This window comes from Bombus vosnesenskii, unplaced genomic scaffold (genome assembly GCF_011952255.1).
Source record: "Bombus vosnesenskii isolate JDL3184/JDL3185 unplaced genomic scaffold, Bvos_JDL3184-5_v1.1 scf7180000013316, whole genome shotgun sequence".
In the NCBI taxonomy this organism is placed as follows: domain Eukaryota; kingdom Metazoa; phylum Arthropoda; class Insecta; order Hymenoptera; family Apidae; genus Bombus; species Bombus vosnesenskii.
In genome coordinates, this window is record NW_022882962.1 from 2133378 (window position 1) to 2156267 (window position 22890).

Genomic DNA, 22890 nt, shown 5'->3' on the forward strand with positions numbered 1-22890 from the left:
CAACGAAAAGAAAAAGGCGAATAAAGATCTGGTGGTCGTTAGTAGATCGAAGAGACGTACAGTGTCGATGAAGTTTCTAGAATTCTTGGATGAAGGTATTAAAGGAGGGATAACGAATGAACAACAGACGAATATTTATTCTGTTGGATTTCTTTCGTTAATTTCTAAAGCGATTGGATAATAATATAGCAGCGAAAAAGGCACAAGTGGATTACCGTTTCTGTTTACATGGGGTGGCGACGGTCAGCAAAATTGAATAATTGGATAATACGAAATGGGATAAGTTGGAGTGGTTGAAGTCTTTCTGCGGTGCTCTTAAAACAATGCGCGACTTAGTTGCCGCTACTTGAGAAGCGTCATCGATCGTTTCTCGTTCGACGCTCAGAGATCTCCCGATTCTATCGGTTCGCCATTCTCCTGGAGAACCGACCAAGTGCTATTTCATTTAATTTCGCCGTGTCTCGCTTTTCATCGAGCGCAAATAGTTTGGCAGTTCTTCCTTCGAAAACTTTGAAAGTGTTCTGGGAACGATAAAAAATATGAGAAGTATCAAGGCCGAGTGATTGAATGACGAAGAACTTGTAACGATAAAACTTGAAATCTTTCCGTAAAATATAAATCGTTTAATGGTTGTGATAATGGTTAGTCTTGAAATTAGTTGAGTTTGCTGGTTGATGTTTATTTCGTCCAAGAGTTAATCGTTATAATACCGTAATTAATCGTTGTATTAGTTCTATCAGTTGGCTTATCAAATTTTTATCAAGCAGTAAAAATTTGTATAGAAGCTGAAGCTGTAATTTTAATCGATCGAAGCTCAGTTGCGCTCCTTTCGCTTTCGTAAAGAAAGAAAATTGTGAGAACGTAGACGAGAGTGTAACCTCGACAGAGCTTTGAACTTGTATATTGTTCGCATCGTTACACGTTGCTTGTTGCACGTCTGATGCACCACCGATGCGGTTCTAAGTGCACGAAGTCGAAAGAAACGTGACGACACGCCTCGTGAGACACGCACGTGCATCGAGGACAGCGAGATCGTTCCATTAATAGATGGAGAAACACGACCGATCGATCGTCTAGGCATGTTGATCGGTCAGAACCAAATATTTCGAGCAGACTCCTAAAGGGACCGTATTGTGCTTCAAAAATTAATTACTGCACTATTACGCACAGGCAATTATCGAACATATTCCATAGCTCGATTGTGTCAGTTTAATTATTAGTTTCGTGTATTGTTACAAAACGAAAGGTGAAAGGTACAAAGAATGACAGGAGTGTTTGTGCCGGACAAACGAAGCTTTATCGAGGTCCAATCAGCGTGAATTTAACGCGACGTGCTAATGATTTATAGCCGACTGTGTCCCGTAATGAAAATTGGTGGCACCTAATCATTACGTTGGTAAATCGTTACAAATATGCCGTTAATCGACAGGAAATCATATCGCGATTCGAAGATCAGCACGGATGACGAATGTTAAGTGTAATTACGGCCAGTAGTTCCACGAGGTTACATCGTTGGAGTGTTCGTGGCGCTCAATTCGAAGCGATAATTAGTGATTCCATGGTGAAGTCCCGGTATAGTGCGTGAATTAATGCGATTTGGATGACGTTAACGACTGTTGGCATCGACGTCATGGCGTGTATTAGAGCACCAAGATCCGTCTGTGGATCGACCGACGACATCAAGGCTGATTCGACCCGCAATGTCATACAGGTACCAGGCCTCTGTTATCGCGCACGCATGCCGATGTCTACTCGAGTAAACTGCGAATTTGTAAAGCGTCCGCGGTTCCATTGTGTCCGTCCCCGAAACGCCAGGTGCGATCATAGAACCATCAGATGTACGATTCGGCTGCTATATCGTCTTATCTATATCATATTTTTTTATATTTTTGATGATGAATATATTGTGATGAAATATTCGCAGGGAAATTCGTAATAAGATATTTTCTTCAAATAATCATGATAAATTCTACGAGAATATATGTTTACTATACATTGTAGGGATAGCGAAGTACCGTAAAAAATTGAAGTAATATTGTCACAAACTGTTCTCTTTTCGGTTCTCTCTCTCTCTCTTTCTCTCTCTCTCTCTCTTCTCGGTATATTCTGTATTGGAAAAAACGAAAGCGCGTAAAGAATGGTTCTCGTTTGTATACCGATTAGAGAGCGTGAAAGACACGTGCTGTATTTGCGAGTCACCAAATTGCTCGTTTCAAAGGTAGATATACTCGTGAAACTAGCCTCGCGAGTTTCCAAGTAACGAAATCGTTACTGGAAATCGCCGGCCAACCTATAAAGCTGCTCGCTAGGCTTCTGTGTAATAATGAAAATTAGAATCTGCGTGGTGACCCGAAATTATGAAGGAAGTTCATCCTGCTTCTCTCTTTGCTACGTTCAAAAATAATACGGTGTCTCGACTGGTTCGGGGTTAAGACGTGTGTGTTCCCGCGCTCGAATACACGTCAGAAGTACACCAGTCACACACGAGGCACACGAACATTTTCGTTAGCGCACGCACATAGACGAAACGAACGTGCACAGTGTTGAACTGGTAGACGAATCGTGTATGTAAATATACGCGTGTCTCTGTAGAATACGAATGGGCGCACATGCGTGCATCAACTCATAGGTGCAAACAGAGAAACACAATTTCACGTTAATGTGTGTGTGCGTGTGCGTACGCGCGCCAGCATGTTGTGTGTGTGTAGACACAGGCACATTCATTTACGCGGGCTAACAGAGGAGAGGACCAATGTACGTGTCTGTATGTGTGTCTATGCGCGTGTGTATGTATACGTATGATTCGGTACGCACGGTGACTAATTCCTTTCCACCGTCAAGCTCCATCCTCTCCCGACCTATCTCCTTGTCTGGCCAGTTCTATTCTTCCTATTCGCCTCTTCTTTCTCCTCGAGCGTCTCTCGGGATTTTACACGCGAAAAATATCGGTGTACAGCCAAAACAATAAACTCTCGGTGCATCTATCCCGACGGGATACCCTTTCGCGATTTGCCTTTTCTTTTCAGAGGAAAGAAGCTCGACTGCGGGACCGGCCTTTTCTTTATACACTGCACCGCGGAGGAGATTTTCGCTCTTGGCGAAGGAAAGAGTGTAGAGCGCGCCTTCCGGCTGCTCGAGGTGATTAGGAACAGTTCTTGAGAGTGTACGTGCCGACTGAAGGAAGTCTTAATTGACTGTTTCGGTGCTTTTTCAACGTGTGTCCTTCGTTAAGATAATGGCAAAATAATAGACGGATATAAATGGAAACGTGGAAATATAAATTTTTTGGCCACCGTTTTCTTTGATTAATTAAAGGTATGAGAAATTTTAGAGGAATTTCATAGAAGTTTCATAGGGGAATAAATTTTACGTTTAATTGGCCGTTCATCGCTTTTACGATATCTTACGAACGGAGTTAGGTTCCTTGTCTTAGTGAATTACGGTTCCCTATGTAATCGATGGTTTAATTACTTTTCGCTTATAACTTCGGTACGTGGTAAATGATCTTTGTAGCTTTGCATTTTGTAGCTTTTTATTATGCGCAGCAGTCGTGCGAGCGATGTAATCGATTGGAATTCCGATTTCATGAAATTCAACGAAATCAATTATCATTAAGTACGCAGAGGTTGATTTAATCGTAATGTCTCTGATAGACAGAACGCACCTGCAGCTCAAACGCGTTGCTCGTAAAGTATCGCTCTGTAGGCAGAACGATAAAACTATGCATAGCTTGCAAACAGGGGGCCATATACATACTTGGATAGGCTTTGCGTGCACCGCAGTTAATAAACGTAAGTGTGCGCCTACATGGTTGCAATAGGCAAGAGATAACGTTTCTATATCGGCTGACGTGCGAACGCGTGATTAGAATACGAATGAAAATATCGTGCTCCTTTTGATGATGATGACGAAAATCTATGGACAGACCGTCCAATTTTGACGTCAGATTTCTATCACTGTGCTATAAATTATATTTATAATATAGCAGATCGGTAACGTTATACATTTTTTAACATATCCTTATTCGCTAGAAATTATTATTTTCAAATTTTATTTTGGTTTTTTTTTTTTGTTAAGCAACCAGTGTAATCCGCATACACGTGCAGTCCGTAATCTCTATAGTTCTTATTGAAATTCTATAAATACGTATATTAATTGGCGCAAAATTTATTTTGATTTGTAGAAACGAGATTGTATCAGACATTGAATTAACTTGTTAAATTTAAAAGCACCATATCAAATTAACGTGAACTATTTTTTGTGCAGATCTATACCGACTGGGCGAATTACTATTTGGAGAGAGGTGGGTGCAAGAGAAGGGTGACAGATCTTCAGTCGGACCTCTGTGACGGTGTTCTTCTAGCTGACCTAGTTGAAGCAGTCAGTAAGTGAATTCCATTATTACATTGATAACCGTACATTTGGAAGTCAATGAGATTGGTGCCAATAATAAAGTGGCAAGTAACAGTACTCAATGGCCGAATCGTTTATGGTATTGGACAGTTACCCATAACACATAAATCGTCAGTAAAGTCGTTAGTTCGTGGGGTAACGTGGTCACGTGCTATACGCGAACACCATATGTGATGTACCTCGATAAATTCACGATTTGCTGCCCGTTAACCAGCAGAGGACATCTTTGTATTAATTATCGTATATTTCTCGTTGCAGCCAATCAAAAGGTGATTGACGTAAATAGAAAGCCGAGGAACGCTCAACAAATGGTAAGCTTCTTTTTACAAATTTTTGCGCGTCTACAGTTCTAGACTATTATACAGTGGCTATGAAACATTGATACGTCATTCGAATTATAGTATTGCCTTTATACACAAATTAATTAGATCCAAGTAAACGAAATTTCCTGTCGTTTAATGGTACTTCGATATGATTACACAAATTTGATACTGTGGAAATGAAATGTAAAACCTGATAAAAAAGAATCACTTTATTGGAAAATAAAAGTATGTGTCGATATTTTTTTCTAGCCATCGTAGATTGGTTTCATAATTAATTACTGGAGAAATGTGAATCAATTTCTGTGTACTCTGTCTGTCTGGGCATTAATATCACTCAAAATAACGCGTAATAATTCCTAAGATTGGTAACGTTTATCCGCTTATCGGCGGATGTTAAAGTATTATTTTTGGAATATTTCATACGTAGAAGGAAAGTACAAAAACTTTAGCGTGAAGCGAATGAGACTCGATCACCACAGCATGCAGACGTTTACGACTTGTCTTTTAAAAATAGAAAGCCTATAACTGCATTCGGGGTACATAGATAAAATCTGGACGAATGTGCCACTCATCTGCAGTTGCGCCATAGAAATATAAAATATTAATTCTACTTGTAAAGAAAAGAAAGATTTCTATACTATATTTTCATTTCGTAATACGTTTTTTAGAATGTTATATTCTTTAAATTTGCTTCGATATTATCGTTTATTCGACTCAATGAATTTGTTATTTTCATTGTGAGAAATCTGAGAAAAATCGCCATGGTCTCAGATACAATTTTTGATACTTTATAAAGTAACCCAATTATTTTATAATATAAGGCATCGCAGAATATTTTAAATGATTTGAATTCGATCAAAAACTATGTGTACTATGTTTCACGACAAGAATACGCGATTACCTTATCGAGTCAAAAGCCTATTAGAAACGTTGTTGTGATCTTCTTAGTCAGATTGGTTAGTCGTTGCATCTTGGATCTCGCTACTTTTCAATTCTAATGTCGAAGCCGTAGCGAAAGGACTAAGGGAAAGATCGGAGAAATGTGAATGGACAGACGAAGTGAGTACAGACGAGCATTTTATGAATCCCAACTACATCTCGGTGAAAACGAGCTGTGTCACATCCGGATAGAGCGACAAAGTCGAGTTGCACTTTGTGGGATAATGCCTCGTCGTGTTTTCTATTTGCATAATCTCGATAGAATGTGGTGCAGGTCGAAGATGACCGCAGATAACATTTGTAATGTAAAGTAGCAACTACGTATCTCGAAAAAGGTTGTATATTTCTAATAATCCGATTTGTGATAAATTACATTTACAAATTATAATTTCTTCAATGTGAAGACAAAAGGAAAAGTGTTAGGATGGAAGATTTATGTTCACGGTAATTCTGTTTAATTAAATATTTTAGCAACGAGTTTATTTTATATCTTGCTTGAATCGGAGATTTTATGTTTGATACTTCCACGTTTAATATCATCGTTTAACGTCTGAGTACACTGTTCTTGGTAATTGTACAATAGACGAAAATTACATAAATTAATATACTAACTCGGTTGGTCCTTAATTCTAACGAGGCCATTTCCCATTTTCATAACCAGAGTCAATGGTTCGTTGTAGCTTGGTATCTTAAATGGCTCATTGTCAGCCGGAGTCAGCTGCGTTTAAACATCTCGCGTAGTTTCGCGATTTTAATGGATTTTATTTCTAACAAGCAGTACTTGTCCTGCGACAATAGAAAGAGGAATAATCTTCGCGATGTAATTACGTAATAATAGTTATATCCGCGTAGATGTGTAGGCGTAATAGGTAGTGCCTGTGACTGTGTCCAATCCATAATTAGTACGTGATCTTCGCTGTACGATGTAAGAAGTGATTTAAGTAATGCGAAACTTACAAAGCATCAAATTAGTTATATCTTATTATAGTCGCAAATATTTGTAAAAATCTTTTAATATGTAACTATGCGTCTACCTATACGTTTTGACGTACTTCTCGCGAAAGATATGGATAGTTTCTATCAGAAAATGTGAAGAGCTAAATGTTAGAAAATTTAATTTGTTTCGGTCAGTACGTGTCTCGCCTGCCAATAGTGTCAAAAATTGTCTTTACAGAGTTTAGGAAGTTGTTCGATGTTCAACATATTACTTAACCATTCGATGACCTAGTAAAGTTGCAGCAAAGTTACTTTAAACGTCTTAGAATAGAGCTCTCGGGGAATCTCTTTAAAACTTTTTCAACGTTCATGCCAACATGTCGTCTAGCCTAAATATTCACAAATAGCATCTACCTCAGAAGATGTTTGGTTAGAAACTTAATTAAACGAGGATCATTTCCTCAAATCGTTCCAATTATCGATGCTATTTAAAAATATTATTAACAAAGAAAACTACAATTGATTCATTGCCACAAATATTTTACGCAGTACATTTTGGGAATTTTCCGAAAATTCTGCTACCCTTTGCTATACTAAACGAGCGCGATCCGTGGCAGACGTACGCTTTCCAATTTCGCGGTGTCGAGGGTGGACGAAGGAAAGAAGAAGGGCTCCGGTCTATAATTAAAGCAACGAGGTTGCGTCTGTGCTCGGTGCCACGCGGCTATACGTGTACACACGAAAACGTGCCCAAATGTAACGCGTATACGCGTTGAGGTATATGCACGGCAAAGCGCGAAACCCGAATCACGTGTTTTTCTTCAAGGTTCGCTCACGCAGCACGCGACTTACAGCACGTCACTTTACAGGCCACAGTAACTCCTGCGACACGTCCCAGTCGTAAACCAAAGGGAACGCGTACTTTCTAAGCTTTTTCCACGATAAACAGGAAACCGTTGATTGCTCCAAAACCTATGTTCTAGTTTGTCAGTTAAACTTTGCGTGTCTCGCCAAATCATTGTTCCAAATTTAAATTATCCTCGTTAAAAGAGGATTACTCCACGGTGCTTCGTTATAGTTACCATAGGCATTCTAATTTCCGAATAATATAATCTATTTTTCTTTTTATATTTTCTAACATTTTCGATATAGGATATTCGTAAAAGTATAATAAATTTTATATAGGATATCTATAAGAGAGTAATATTATAAGATTTTTTGATAATGTTTATATCGAAGGAAGTTATGTCACTGGTTCTTGTCACTTTTCAATATAAATGTAAAACAAACCGTACACAGACCTAATATTGTTCAAGGCAGGGCTCTTATCACGAAGGATAAACACGATATACAAATAGGGAAACTTTGATAAATAATGGGATCGGTGTTTTTAAAAAGGAAAGAGCGAATTTGTTTTCTTTCAAGAAGTTATTGTTTCCTTTTTATCGCGAGATTAGTCAAGTGAAAGAGGTTGGTGTTGTTTTTAAAAGAGTCATCGACCAAACCGGAATCGGTGGCTAGCATCGCATCTCTGACCATCCGAGCCGGTCCATCGAGATCTATTTCTATTTCACGGAGAGTCTACTCCCGTGAGTGTGAGTCATTCGGCGTATACGTTATTAGTCAACCAGCCGTCTTTTAACGATACCGCGCTAATAAATTATAAATATAAGCAACGCTTTAGAAATAAATAAATGGATTACGTTACGGTAGCTACGAGAAAACTTTATTAGAGAAGCGCGGCTCCGCTTTGATAACCATAAAAATATCACGTTTTACAAGCTCGCGTTAACTACGGTAATTGATAATTAAAGTCTTCTACTTCTTTATATCGTTCATCGTATTTTTCTCCTGAGAAACGTGTTAGTCTTTTACGACGGGATTGAGGAAGCTTAACAAAGACTAGTTCAATCGCGAACGTTCTAAGAAAGTAATACGAAAGTTTATTACATGAAACTTTATAGAATATGGTTATTTGAAACAAACCTTTTCTGTAAAATCCATATAATTGAAACGGTATATATTTGGTATGCAACGGTGTAAATTCTTGAAGAATTATAGTGATAATACATGATACGACATTATTATCAAAATAATAATTAATTTTGCGAACAGCATACGTATAGATGAAAGATAATTTGATAAACGTTATTTCGTAAATATTTGAAGTAATAGTTAATCGAATAGCTTTGTTACGAAAGAATATGGACAAAAACCACATCCAAGTGCAAATATACTTACCCAATCGCCTGTATGTCCTTGTCTAGCAAGTCAACGAAAATGCTCGCCACAGGTGTCCCAGATATAGACGCGATATTTACACGGCAGGTTGGAAGAGAGATCGAGAGAACAGCGGAGAAACATGGGTGTGGTTTCCTGGGAAGAAATTTTGGTTGGAAATGGTTCTTCCTCTTCCTTTGGAAATAAAGTAATTTACGGTGCAACGTTCAAACAAATGTACACTGACAACTATATTCTTCGTGAAATAGTTTAGACTTGAACAATGTTCAATTTCTTTTCGTTCATATTTACTTTTCGGTCAATTATTACTAGTCTTAGTGTTCGCATACGGGATATATTGATAGTATGTGGCTAGCTAATCATTACAAAGGAACGTGGGAATGAGAAAAATGTGAAGAAGAACTAGGCATTGCACCCACACAACATGCAATTTCCAACTATCCTTCTCGTCATCTTTCTCGGCTATAATTCTATCTCCTGTTCTTTGGTTAATTAGTGTCCAGCAGAGCAAGATTCCTCTTTGTAAGAGCTCATCTGTCAGCTTCTATTGGTTGTCACGCGAACCTCTATAAATTTTCTTTGTCTACAAATTAAAACTTCTTCGGTCATAACTCCTATGCAGTTTTACTTAGTGTCTGAACAAATAGCAATAAAGATGAAACGTCCAGTTTTCGCAAGAAAACTCTCACGTGCTGATCAAATATTTCGCGATAAGATACGCTTGGTATTTCGTAATATTTTCTAGGGCGTTGAACGCAACTTCGAGATATGTCAGATATGTACAGACCCTTGCAGTTAACAGATAAGTGTGTCTACTTTAATCTAGTTGTCAATTGTAATTGATGTAACACTGACTTTGATATTAATCGAATATATTTCATCGTCATCAAACTTTAAATCTTTGCTGAGAAATTTTCCTGGTGCCGCAAAATACGAACCCTCGTAAATAAAATAAGCGACGTCGAAGCTAGTTTCTGGCAACTCATGCAAAATGCACGCAGGGTAGAAAACGCGTTGACCGCTCTCGGCTCATGAATTTCCATCCAATTTACTTGGTTATTGTGTGTCGTAGGAGTTACTCCTTGCAGGATCCGGTCCGAGAGGGTGGTCCTGTTTTCCTATGCTCTCTTTTTCCCACGAAAGTACAACATCAAATTAGGGAATATTTCAGAACTTCACAATGTAACTGCATATCGAGTAAAATGGAAACCTCATTGGCTTTCCAAATTGCCCGTGTATTATGCTGCAATCCTTACAAATAAACGGAAACTAGTTGTCGGAATTTATGATAATTTTCGAATAAAAAGAACAGCAAAATATTGCCAGAGCCATTTTGCACAATCGAACTAATACTGTTAGTAAAATCTTACAGCAACAAATTTGATAATAACGACAATAAATTTGATAAATGTCTACAAGTGAATTCGATAAATTACGAGACAACCGATTTTCCTATTCGGCGTGAAATTGTAAAATCGTACAACGTAAGATCTAAAGTTCAGAAATTGTACGTTGTAAACTAAACGACGGAAATCCACGCTCCAAAACTCGTCACTTGTCGATTCGCTATTACTATTTAACAAAGTGTTGTGCAAGAGGGTCCCAGTATTGCGCTTCATCGGATCGAAAATGTCTTCTACCGTTCATAAAGGCTATATATAGGGAAGCTTCTATCGAAACCCACGTCGAGAAAGCTTTGGAAACGCGCGAAGTAATCGAACCTTTCATCGGCAAGGACCGCAGTTACCGTAGCAAATTGCAAATACCGTGAAAGATTTCGATGATAAAAAAAGGTAAAGAGGGATAAGACCTCAAAAGTTTCGGCTCGTTATTTTTATGGCAAACTGCTTCATCGCGGTACGAACTGACCCCACGTTACGAGCACCGGCCACGTGGATACCTGCTTTTAAGGCTCGTATACGCAACCAGCTACTACTCCACTCCCACTACCTGCTTATTTCTACTTCCCACTTTTATCCGCCGTCTCCTTCTTTCTCCGCATCCTGCTAACATACACTCTTCCATCTCCCAACCCGACCAATTGCGGTGTAGCTTACCTCTACCTCGTGTCTGCGTTCTCTGTCTCTTGTCGGTTAGTGTCTCACGAGTGATCCGGTAGCGTGGATGCTGTGCCGATCTCGCTGGAAACTTTGCGTCGTGCCGGGAAACGCATACGCGATATGTATCTTTGAGAAAGTTATACAGAATGTAATAAAATAATATCGTCAGTTTTAACGGACATACATTGTCCGAATTGAGTTTCACGTAACTGGTATTCCCTCCTTTTTTTTTTCTTTTTAGATTTCATAATAAGTTTTACAGTGAGTGATCTCTGAACGTCGGTTAGTTGGAAAATTATCGATATTTTCTTATCTGTTACGTGTCGTTAACGTTTAAGAAGGACTACCGTTGTAAAAATGTTTGACGGCGACAAATTTGGAAATTAGATAGTGCTTGTTCGATGCTGTATTTTTACAAGATATCGAGAATTAATGGTAATAGCAAGAGCAAATAGTAAGAGCAAATAGCAAAAGCAAATAGCAAAAATACATTCAGACTCGGCTACTGGATGCGTTATATCTGTGGCCTCTATCTATCATCAAGTAGTACCCGACGAGTGGTGGTCTGTTAGTACGGATGCTGCAACAGTTTCCCGAGTTATATTTTCGCGCCAGTGTCGGTAAACACGAGATATCGTACGAGAGTGTTCTTGAAGTTTCAGAATTGAATGAAACGGCGCAGTAAAGAGAGACGAGTAAAATCGAATATCCTGTAAATGAAATACTCGAATTAACCACGAAGGATTAAAAATAAGGGGTCAGTTGAAATGAAAATTTATATCACGAGATTCTAAATATCGTTGGATTTAAAAAAAGAAAAATAGCATCTGGACGCGTTTTCGTTGGATGGATATTTCGTTTCACGTTACAACTCCAATTTTTCTGCGTTGCGCGAGATAAATGAAACTCGCTGGAGGAAGACGTAGGTCAAATGGAAAAGGATGGACCTTGGATTTTTGTAATCCTCGTAACGTGAATGGTATTACGTTTTATGTTCGCGATAAAATTTTCAGCCCTTGCTGAAACGATGTTGACAAATGGGACCATTTCACTCGATACTAGAAGAGATGTTTCGAGAAGGAAGCTCAAGAACGAGGAAGATTTGATACTCAAGCTCGTAACGCCTTAACGCTGTAACATAGAAACGATTCGATCAAAATGAAATATCAAAGAATCGTCAGAAGACGAAAAACGTGACGAGGATGAGAAACGATGGGAGATCGTACGAAATGTATAATCGAGGGTGCGCGATATTTAGTACGGTGTTCATGGTGTAAAGGATACTTTGAAAACGATACGACGATCAATCGTCCTGTTTCTCGTGACGCGGGTTTGTTCGCGTTGGCTTGCCACCTTATTCGATCTCTCGACGAGGAACTCTCTTTAAGGGACCACGGTTCCAGTGTCCCAGAACAAAGAGAGGTTATTGCTATAAAAGAGAAAGAGAGAAGGAAGCAAAACGTCCGAGAATCTCCTTAAGAAGGTTTATAAATAGGCATGGCCAGTCGAAGCGATATTTTCGCTCTCTCGGTGAAGCGACAATGAATTGGTCACGACCACTGTGACGATAAATGCCCTTCGTGGCTACTCCTTAACAAGATTCGCTGCAAACTACGAACGAAATAACGATTTTCGATGTACAACGTAGAAATCGAAGCCTGTAGTTGCGAAAGAGCGTGTTGAAATTTCTTATTATTTCGAGTCGAACGTAGTTCGCGGAGAAATCCGTTGCGATTGTTTTGACAGTGTGCGTTCGTAAATTCTTAAACTGTTGTCGTTCGCGAATTATACAACGGTGATTCAAGAACAGCTTCAGTGGATCGAAATAGACTTTGATCTCCGTAAAGTGTCTCTATTGTCGCCACGATGGATATCTGGAATCGGAAAAAGTTTGACGTACGAATCGAGGACGATAAAGAGTTCTTTGACGTTAACAGGTAAATTTTTTCTTAGTTTCGATATTTAAATTACCGAATGTATAGCATCGACGCTGTAAGGAAATAAGCTTCTATTACTTAGAATGTTAGGTAAAACAGAATTACGTTATGGCGAATAACATATTCGCCGTGGACGATAATGACGATTCTTAACGAAGTTGTCCGTTTCTGCCTCGACCTTAGCCAGATCTGACACGATCACATGTGCAGCGGTCGAACGACAGGAAAGTGCTTGCTCCGCGTCATTGAGCTGGTCGTACAATTTTAATTCCACTGGTAATAGAAATAATTAGCGTCGTCAAGACCGTAATTTCAATTTAAATCTCTATGCCACATACCGAGAGTAAGACTCGAGCAAGAGAGACCTGGGATTTCGAGGCAAACGAAATAATACGAAATAAGTGGGTCGCTCTTAATCTTCGCGCAGCCTTACTCCGCTCGTTGCAATTAAACAAGAAACGTTATCATTTTTATTAATTTAAATAAATGTTCCTTGGTTGCTAATCCTTGAAACTGAAATTATTAAGAGCTTATTTGACGAATAAGCTGTTCGTCTTATTACACGTGTTCGTTAAATGTTTGCCATCGCGTTGGAGATTTACTCGAAGAATGTCGAAGCTACATTATTCGACGTTAGTATTTAATCGTCGACAGTAAACATACGAACGATCGGTATTTCTGTACCATCGAGTCGCTGCTTCAAATGAACGTAAAATAAATTACATAACCGCAGCGAGTGTCGCACAGGTCGCTCGTCCGTGTGCAGATTAATCTGCGTGTTCGTGCTTCTCGTCGAAAGACTGGCATACCTATTGCACTTATACGATCTTACGTAAGTGATCCTACTTCCGTCGTTCCAAGGACTTAATGCTACGTAAGGATCACCTGGGATCGGAAGAAATAATATCTTCAAATGGAATGAAAAAAAAAAAAAAAGAAAAATTATATCGTTACATATAACGACAGGGTATATAACCATCAGGCGATCCTTATGCAGCATTAAATTCTTGGAAGGATGGAAGTAGGGTTGCTATAATAAGTGATAGAACTTTCAACGAAAGAGTTTACAACTCGACGTAAACTTGGAACGATAAGCCTACTTACTGTAAAAGTCAGGAACGAAAAGTCCCCAATTTCTTGAACGCTTGTAAGACAAGGAACCGGAAAGATACGGAAGAGACATTAACAGATTTATTATTTGGTAACCTCGTTATTCGTATGAAAAAAATCTTAACGCGATCGTGATTATTTTGTAATAGTTACAAAAAGATGGAACAAAAAAAGGCGGGATAGAAAAGGAAAAGAAGGTTACGACCGACATCGATGAACAACGCGTCAACTTTTACTCGGTTAGGCTGCGGTTTTACTTTTTACGTTGCAACAACAACGGCCTTCAGAAACGCCGGTCGCGTTGAAACGAATTCCAGCGCTTCCGGTATTCTTGGGCGGGAAACGTTCACGCTACGAAGCGAACGACACAGCGGTTTCGAGCTGTCTGAAACACAGTCACGTTTCTTTAGATCAGCTCTTTCGAAACGATTGTATTGTACGTACACACGTATTATTCCCGTGCCTCTGAATATTCACATAAACACAAATACGCACAAGTTCGTGCATATTCCTATTTAATTTTCACATCGGTATATGTGTCAACGTATAAGATGAAATATGATAGGATTTTAGAAGGTGCATTCATTACTTGGGCGTTTTACGCGGATGCTTGTTTTCCAGGTAAAATGTACGATAACCCTGTACATATACGCGAACATATCTGGTTTCTGGTATGTATCTACGGTTATTACGAACGTGCCAGAAGAGCAATTCTGTACGACGATTATTCGAAATAACAGCGTAAATGCAAATGAGAATAACTTGCACGTTAAATGATATTCGGCGTATTTCAATTTATAGTATTATTAGAGTGCTATGCGCAGTGTATTTAATGACGTTATGCAGATATAATCTTTATCGTCTCGGGACTTGTTTCAACGTCATAAAAATTATGACAGACAATTCGACTAGACATATTTTTAGTTGCACATTCCGTGAAACGAGGATAAAATTAACACCCGTTCTTTGGATCATTTTCGACCGAATCGAGTTTCTCTATCGTTGGAAAATTTCTTAAATTTTTCGACAGATAAGAAAGAACCGTTATCGATATGATTTTTTTGATAAAAGCCTTCAATTCGGTTGAAACGAAAGCGAATTTGAGACATAAAAAATTGCAGGATCGCAACAAGATTGAAGTGTAGAAATTGTGTAAAGCCAGTGTTTTAATTTAATTAATTATACCCAAGCGTAAATTGAACGATATAATAAAAACGAAGTTAACGACGAGTACGACGATACTTTTTATAGCAGCGGTCGTGGCAAAGAATAAAAGGGGAAAATCAACGAAAGCGCGGTTAAATGTTATTCGCCACGCATTATTTCTACAGTTTGAACAGTTTCATGGGTGGCGGAAACGCGAAGCGCAGCCAGCTTTTAACGCGTTTGTGTTGGCCTGTGAGCACGATGCAATTTCATTGAAATTTGTTGGATAGGTCGGTTGCAAATTTTTCGTCAGGCCGGGGCCGCGGGGCAATCGTGGACAGAAACGAAACTCGAGTGCAATTAGTCAGACTATGGCTCATCGACTCGCGGTATTTTACACAGGTGTGCACGTACGCGGAATTGCGGCGGCCGCGTGCATCGATGCATGATCGTCGAATCGCTCCTCTTTCTCTCCTATCTGTATTTTCAACGAAAAGCAACTCTTGCGTTCGTGTTACCAACGAATTAGTATCTCGTTAACACGGCATCCCGTGTTCGCGTCGTTGTGTCCTTGCGCCTCCTGCGTGCATGTATTGTTTGCGCTCGTTACATTTATACCGAAACCTGGAAAAATATCGTACGAAATTACCGCTATCTCGTTGAAATATCGCTTTAATACGGCTAACGTAACAGCTAACGCGGGAGAAATAACAAAACTCGCAGCTTTCGAATAATTGTTGCAACAAATATTATGTAGTGAATATTTTTTAGCTATGTATCTTTTTAGAGCTCAGGTAGGTTACGCTGTTCGACTGAAATCTTTCTCGTTAAAGAAATTTCTCGTAGTTGTATCGATCAGTTATTTAAAAAGGAATTAAACTCCTGTGAGTTCACCTGCTGATAATTATAGATGAATTAGTAATTGTAGAAAAGATATACACAGATATTTCTGTGTTTTCTCGTAAACTTCTTTGAAAAGAGTTTGTGAAATAAGAATTGGAGCATGCACTTCGTTATTAGGTTTTCGCGAGACTAAACGAAGCATAACAGCGGCACCTTGTTAAGAAACAGAACATAAAGTAAAGTTCTCGAAGAATCGTGCAAACAGACGTAGACAATGACTTTACAGCGTGTTTGTACGCGTTAAACAGCCGTGGCTTCGTCATATTGTACAAAAATCCGGTGTCGCCTAGTAACAATGCTCACGCGTGCTTTTTACGTGCATTGTTGTCGACACGCGTTGAAAGCGCGGTAGGAAAAACGCTATGACGTCGTTGACGAATGAGGAAGAAAGGCTGCAAAGCCCTGTGACGGGAAATGCGAACGAAAAAAAGAACGAGAATAGGAGAGAACGAAGCGGCGCCGGAACACTTCGCGTCTACTGCATCGAATGCGTACGAGCATTTTAAACCTCAATGAAAGTCAGAGGAAAACGCGTCTCGATCGCTATACGTGTAACGTTGTTTCGCTGTATGAATCGCAAAGTGTAAAACAATAGTACGAGTCCAAACGGAAAGCGTTCGATCGCTACCTTCGTTATATTTCAAGTTTGAAAAATAAGATTCTGAAATCCTTGAAAATTTATCGCATTTTTATCATATCATCTTCGTCAATATTAAATTATGTTATTATTAGACGGAATAAATTTCTAAATTTCGTTCGTTTAATGAAAAAGTTAACATTGTATAAAGAATGACAAATCCTTTTATTGCGGTCGTTACTAAAGGGTTAAAATCCTCGAAGAACAGCAGGAGGGCGTTTACCAGACTTTCTTGAACTTGGTCACAGACGTAATAAAGTGACGAAGTTACGATCTTCGCCATACTCTTTAAGCCAACTGTCGCAGGGGTGGCGGCATACTTAAATGGCTGGAAGCTTAAAGCGTTAATAGTTGCGTACGAAGATATATTTCCACGTCGTCGCGCAGCAACGTTGCTCAGATACGTATCGTCCATCGCTATTATTCATACAGTATATCAGATCTCTTTGCTATTACGTATACATATATGTACATACGTCTGTTCCATCTCGAGATCTCCTTCGGTCCCGTTCCGTTCGTGTCGCTCTTAACGATCCAACCAATCAATCGAGATTCCGCATAATCGTTGGCTACATTGCGTATGCATCCCCATTTTCGGTCCCGTTACGCTCCTCTTCCCATCTTTCGTTCTTTCTTCGTTCTTCTCCTTTCCCGCCTCTCTCTTTCTCTCTCTCTGTCTCTGTCTCTCTCTCTTTGTAATTTTACTGGGCGGACGCTGAAATTCACACGAGAAGCCAGCCAACGAGAGAAAAAAGAATTCCTGAGCCGCGTAAGCCAGTTCGTAAAGCTGCTTAATACGAGCCATTAAGGTGACAAATTCCAGGAATCATAATAATTCTTTATCGTTGACAAGAAAAAAAAAAAGCATAATAAAAGGGTGGTTTTATAGCTCGTCACGAACACTTACTTGGTACTTGCTTCTGTGTCGGAAAGTTAAGTGAAAGTCCGAGTTGCGTCAGTCGAATATACAAAATTCATTGTCCTATCGAGACCAGCACGAAATTATGATAATGCACAAGTGTAATTACGTATCTCACATAATAGTATACTCTGCATGTGAATGTTACTTAAGATGGCAATCACTGTAATAAGTGTTTCAGATATTATTTTTAAGACTATCCTTTTAGCACGTTATAACTTCAGCTGGTCTCGTATCAGAGATGTAGTGAACGTATCGAATGCATTTTATGTGTTAAATACCAGAGTCATTTAGCATATGGGTATTTTTCTAGAACTAATTGTAGCATTTCTTTCGAGCATTTATTTCCAACTAGTTCGCGATAATGTATAATACAATGAGAGAAGTAGTACGAATGATTCAGAGATAAGTAATTCCACTGGAAGAAACGGTGTCTATCTCGCGAAAGAAGTTTTTCAGTTTTCGTTAATGGAAATGTGAAAGTTTAATGTGTTCACGAAACGCATTGGATATGATTCAACGACCGATTGCGTAATTTCGTCGTGTGAACAATCGTCCGGGTGCTCACGGTGCGTTTGCATATCTCTCGCGAATCAAGCGGTTTCAGCTTCGTACGTATGTGTGTAACCACAGGAACATTAACAGAATTGAATGATATGTGTAAATTGTGCTGACGGACGATCGAACGATTAACAATAATTTGGTCAGCGCGATGATTTCGTCATTATCGTATCGTTGTCCTTGAAGGAAATTTCGCCTGATAAAATGCCTTGCATTCACCGTATGACATTTATATTTTTATACTAAAAATATTCAAATCGATTTGTTTCGAGATTCTTATCAATATTCGCATGTTCTACAACGACGATTAAAACTTCTACTAAATATTCCTTGCTTCGAAATCGAACGAAGGTTCGAAGAATAATTTACACAGGTGTGAAAATGCAGTTTTATGATTTTGCAATACTCTTCCTAAGAAATTGGACGCTTTGTAATCCGCCAAGTACTGTCTGCGATCTTTTCTTAGTATCGTTCAGCTGGCCAAGGTGAATCGAATTCGCGCACTTGCGCGGCCGCTGGCTGATCCAGGAAAACCTGATAAAGTAACGCGAGCCGTTCAAGAAGGCCCAACCGATTACGGAGCCCAAGGCGATTATTAGCTGCCGCTCGATATTCCTTTTTTTTCGCCGCCGAGCCGCCCATTTTTTCTCGCAGATTACGCCATCACCGTTATGCACATTCCATGAATTCCATGGGTCGTTGGGATCGTTAAACCCGTCTCTTCTCTGCCTCCGTCACCTAGATCGATTCGCTAGCCCCCGTATTCCATTCGATGACTCACATCGAGGAAACAAAGAAAGTAAATTGGTCTTTCTTTTGTCTAAGTCTAATATAGGATACATAGCTGTTATTACGTATCGAGTATTTATTAAGCAAGTGATACAGAGCGTTCGACCGAGATCACCATGAGCTGTGTCAAATAGAGGATATGGAGAAGCGTGTAGCTTATGACAGTGACACCTGCGGTTACAACCTGAGAAAAATTAGCCGTAAGAAATTTAATGCAGGGCACGAGTTTCGCAAGTCTGGTTTCGCGTTGCATTACTATGTGGAACTGTTCGTATGTAAAGTACTGTAACGACCACAAAGCTCGTAAAAATTTAACGTCAGTGTTTGAGCATGATTAGTATCGTTTCTATTTGCAGAGTCCACTATTCTTCGTAAATATTACAACGAACCATGAATTTTCTATTATTATTTAATTAACATCCGGTGTTTCGATCCTGAATTGATTATACGTTCTCGCATATAAATTTGATGAAATGCTAAGTAAACAATAGTCCAAATGAACTGTGCAATCGATTCGCACTCGCTTGCTTACTGTTACCTGCCAACAGTGTTTCCTACGGTACGATTGCCAACTTGATAAGCTTCGAGCACACGGAATGAAAGTTATTCTTTGCAAATTAAGTATTTCCCACGCATAGTTACACGCATAGCATGCAATTTAGCGATATTAATGACTAAGAAAATTTCAAACACGACAAATTTATCGTGTAATTAGTAAATCCATCTCGTAGCTTATATTTGCATCTCCGTCGTTCGCTCTTAACGTTGATTTTCTTTTAATCGCACGTTTAGAAGCAATATACCGTGGAATTTGAATTTTTTGATAATTGGTTGAGTCGATATACGGCGACAATTATGCTCCTTGTTCGATCAATGTGTTTTAGAAACGCTTATGTAGTTGCCGATGATGGTTACCTTCTAATTAGCAGGATAATCGTTTAACATTTTCATTTCCCATGTTGAAAAGGCCCGAATATAGGCATTGTCTCAGGAAATGGGTTAGACCTGTTAGGAATCTCCCCGTTGCTCGAATGCAACTCACGTGAAATCGTCTGGCAGGAGCTTCGCGGAAACTCAACCTGAATTCCAATTCTCTAACCTATTCAGCGAGACAACCACCGTATCGTTAGTTCCAACGTAATTATCCATTTAATCCATTTAATCGAATTACGCGTTTCGATACCTTTATTTTAGATTTCTCTTAATTGGCAAGAGCATTCTCTTCGATCGAAGATATCGATCTTCTACGATAGATATTCACGTATGTTTGGAATTTAATAAATTGAACTTTTTTCGTAAGAAATTTGTACAAAACTATTTTGATCCGAAAAAACTGTAGTCTTTTGTAAGTAATAGTAACGTACGAGTATTCACGAGTACGAGTATAAATGTAGCGTGAAAAATATTTGAAATCCTACGTACCTTAACGTGTAGCGAAATATCGTGGAATGAATTTATTATTTTCTTTGTTTTCTCCGGGTAGGGAATCAAAGCAAACGCCAACGGCAATTTTCCAAGTGGAGAGTACGAGCGTTTCAAACGACTGGGACAAGCACGCGAGAAATGTCTTTCTCCCTGATATTTGCATGTTCATATCTCTCGATATCCTTTGCCGATCACACTGTAAAATTCTGTCGCTCGAACTTTGAATTTCTGTTGTCGGCTTATGCAAATGAACGCAAGCCATCGTTTCACCGTTTAGATATTCATATAACTATTTATGAGACAATTTGTCGCGCAGAATTTCCTTTACTCCTAGAAATTGCTATATTTCCTAGCACGGTAGCAAATTTATACATTAATATAAATAGTTACTCCATAAAATACTCCATGAAACGATGTAATAAAGTTGTATATCGCAATAATACCAATTCTTGTTGTAGGTCGTTCGATAAATATAATAAAAAATTTTTTATTAACGAATATCATTGACGCAAATTGAGCGTATATAATTAACTGTCCTCTCTTTTTTTTTTTTTTTTTTTTTTTTTTTTTGGACTATCAAATGTCACACGTAAATGTCATACTGGGCTCTTTCGAATTCTTAACGTTATATAACGTTATACATATTTTTGTATACTGAATCCATCAACGTTATACTTTCCACGTGTACAATGGATCTTTTTGTGTATTTTCTTGTAGCTACTATGCTCGCATAATTCCTTCAACAAGTGCAACTCATCGACGATTTTTCGATGACTTTGCAACAGCTCTCCCTCTCTTTCTTCTCTCTCTCTCTCTCTCTCTTTCTCTTCTCCCAATCATAACGTACTTTCGAAGACTTGAGACAGCCAACAGACTATTTTGCCACGTGCTAACGTACGCCCAAATCTCTACGTGACATCACGTATACTAATTTCTGCGGATATTTTTAAAATTATCCCCAGATCGTAGTTAATACACTAGGATGAACGTCCGATCTCTTGCGATCGATCCTTAGGCACTTTGCCACGCAGTCTACGGCTACGACACAGTTTGACTCGCGCTTATCGTCTATCACAATTGTAGTGTTTTCACTGGGTATAGCTTAGATAGCTTCGATGTTATATTTTTAGAAAAAGAGGAAATAACCGCGATCGCTGTGCTGTTCGTTCGCGTTTCCTCTTCCCCTTTTTCACTTCCTTACTCTCACGGTAATTATGAAACAAGGTCTGCATGCAACAGCGACTTGAAAAAGCACATGGCCCGTGACAAGAAAAGCCGGCCTATATCCGACAGATAAATGCGATGGCTGTTTAGCACCGAGGAAAGTCCCGAAGGCACGAGCCATCTCTAAAAATAATCGGTCTATCGGCTTCTTGTGTACCACGAAGCACCGAGATTAGGGGTAGTCCCTGCGCGTCAGCCAACTTTTCTTCCGTTTATGGAGTCAATAAAACGGGAAAGTTACAACTGCCGAACTTTATAATATCGTCTTTTTACGATCGTCGTGTGAGAGTTTACCAACCACTTGGATAAACAAGAAGGTGACGCGATAAGTGGAAAATTATTCAAGAAAAGAATCCTCGACTAGCGTAATAAATTTGTTCGACTTTGTTAAACGTATTATAGCGAATTTTTGAACGAACGTTCGAATATAAGAAAACGAATGTTCCACGATTCGTATATCAATTGTACGAGAGGATGACGTATATCGCTATTCCAGTCAACGATTTGTCAGTACATAATTTATATCGCTTGGTAACTAGCATTCCGACTTGCACGACTTATACCTGTACAGCGTATATGAACCAGGTATAATACTTTATGTTCATAAAATTTGTTATACCGTTAACGCGGCATTGCATAAGACGTAATTATGTCACGTTGCGAGATGCGCACTTAAGTGATTTATAGTTTGATTAAAAACACAGAGCGCTGGAAAAGGTAACCGCATCGAGTGCCCGATGGCTATTACGAAAAGGAACTTGTTACGTTAAGGACAAGAAACTTTTGCATCTTGAAATATCTTGATAACTGCCGCACCGTACACGCGTACAAAGAGAGCAATATTTCCTTTTCGTCGACAAGCTACGGGGAGTTTCGGTTTAACGGTACTATCGTCTTGTCAGTGGTAAAATTGACAGTCGAACAGATCCATTAAAATGATAACGTAAATAAGAGACTTTAACGAACGACTATCGATAAGCAAATTTCTCCTTCTATTCGATAAGGATCAAGAGAATTGTATCGTGCCGTTCCATATTAAACGATATTTAACGAGGCACGAAGTATTATTCTTTAATCGTCCGTTTGCGCTATTCATGGGAACCCATATTTTTTAAATTGATAATTAATTTTTGATCTATTCTTTGATATCTTTGTTCGTTAATAACTTTGTCGCCAATAAAATTGCATTCCTATGATACAGTGTAAATTAATATAATTCCTCAGCGATACAAAGATAAGGGAAATATGTTATATATATATATTAAACAGATACTTTGTTCCAAGAAGTTTGCTTATTCTGCAAGAACGATCTCAAGCCTTTCGCAGA

At 38.9% G+C, this 22890-nt stretch overlaps 1 protein-coding gene across 3 annotated transcripts in view; it reads left to right on the forward strand.

The window, feature by feature from the left end:
* Nucleotides 1–1585: 1585 nt before the first annotated feature.
* Nucleotides 1586–22890, forward strand: part of LOC117235345 (protein sickie) — a 147783-nt gene continuing 126478 nt past the window's right edge. Inside the window, exons 1-3 of one of the 3 annotated variants that reach the window (XM_033497256.1) lie at nucleotides 1586–1711; nucleotides 4267–4384; nucleotides 4672–4724. In XM_033497256.1, the coding sequence (XP_033353147.1) occupies nucleotides 1601–1711; nucleotides 4267–4384; nucleotides 4672–4724 (282 nt within the window). In that variant the 5' untranslated portion in view covers nucleotides 1586–1600. Of the gene's footprint in view, nucleotides 1712–4266; nucleotides 4385–4671; nucleotides 4725–12038; nucleotides 12850–22890 lie in introns of those variants that run through there. The other 2 variants (XM_033497255.1, XM_033497259.1) reach the window with 2 other exon arrangements.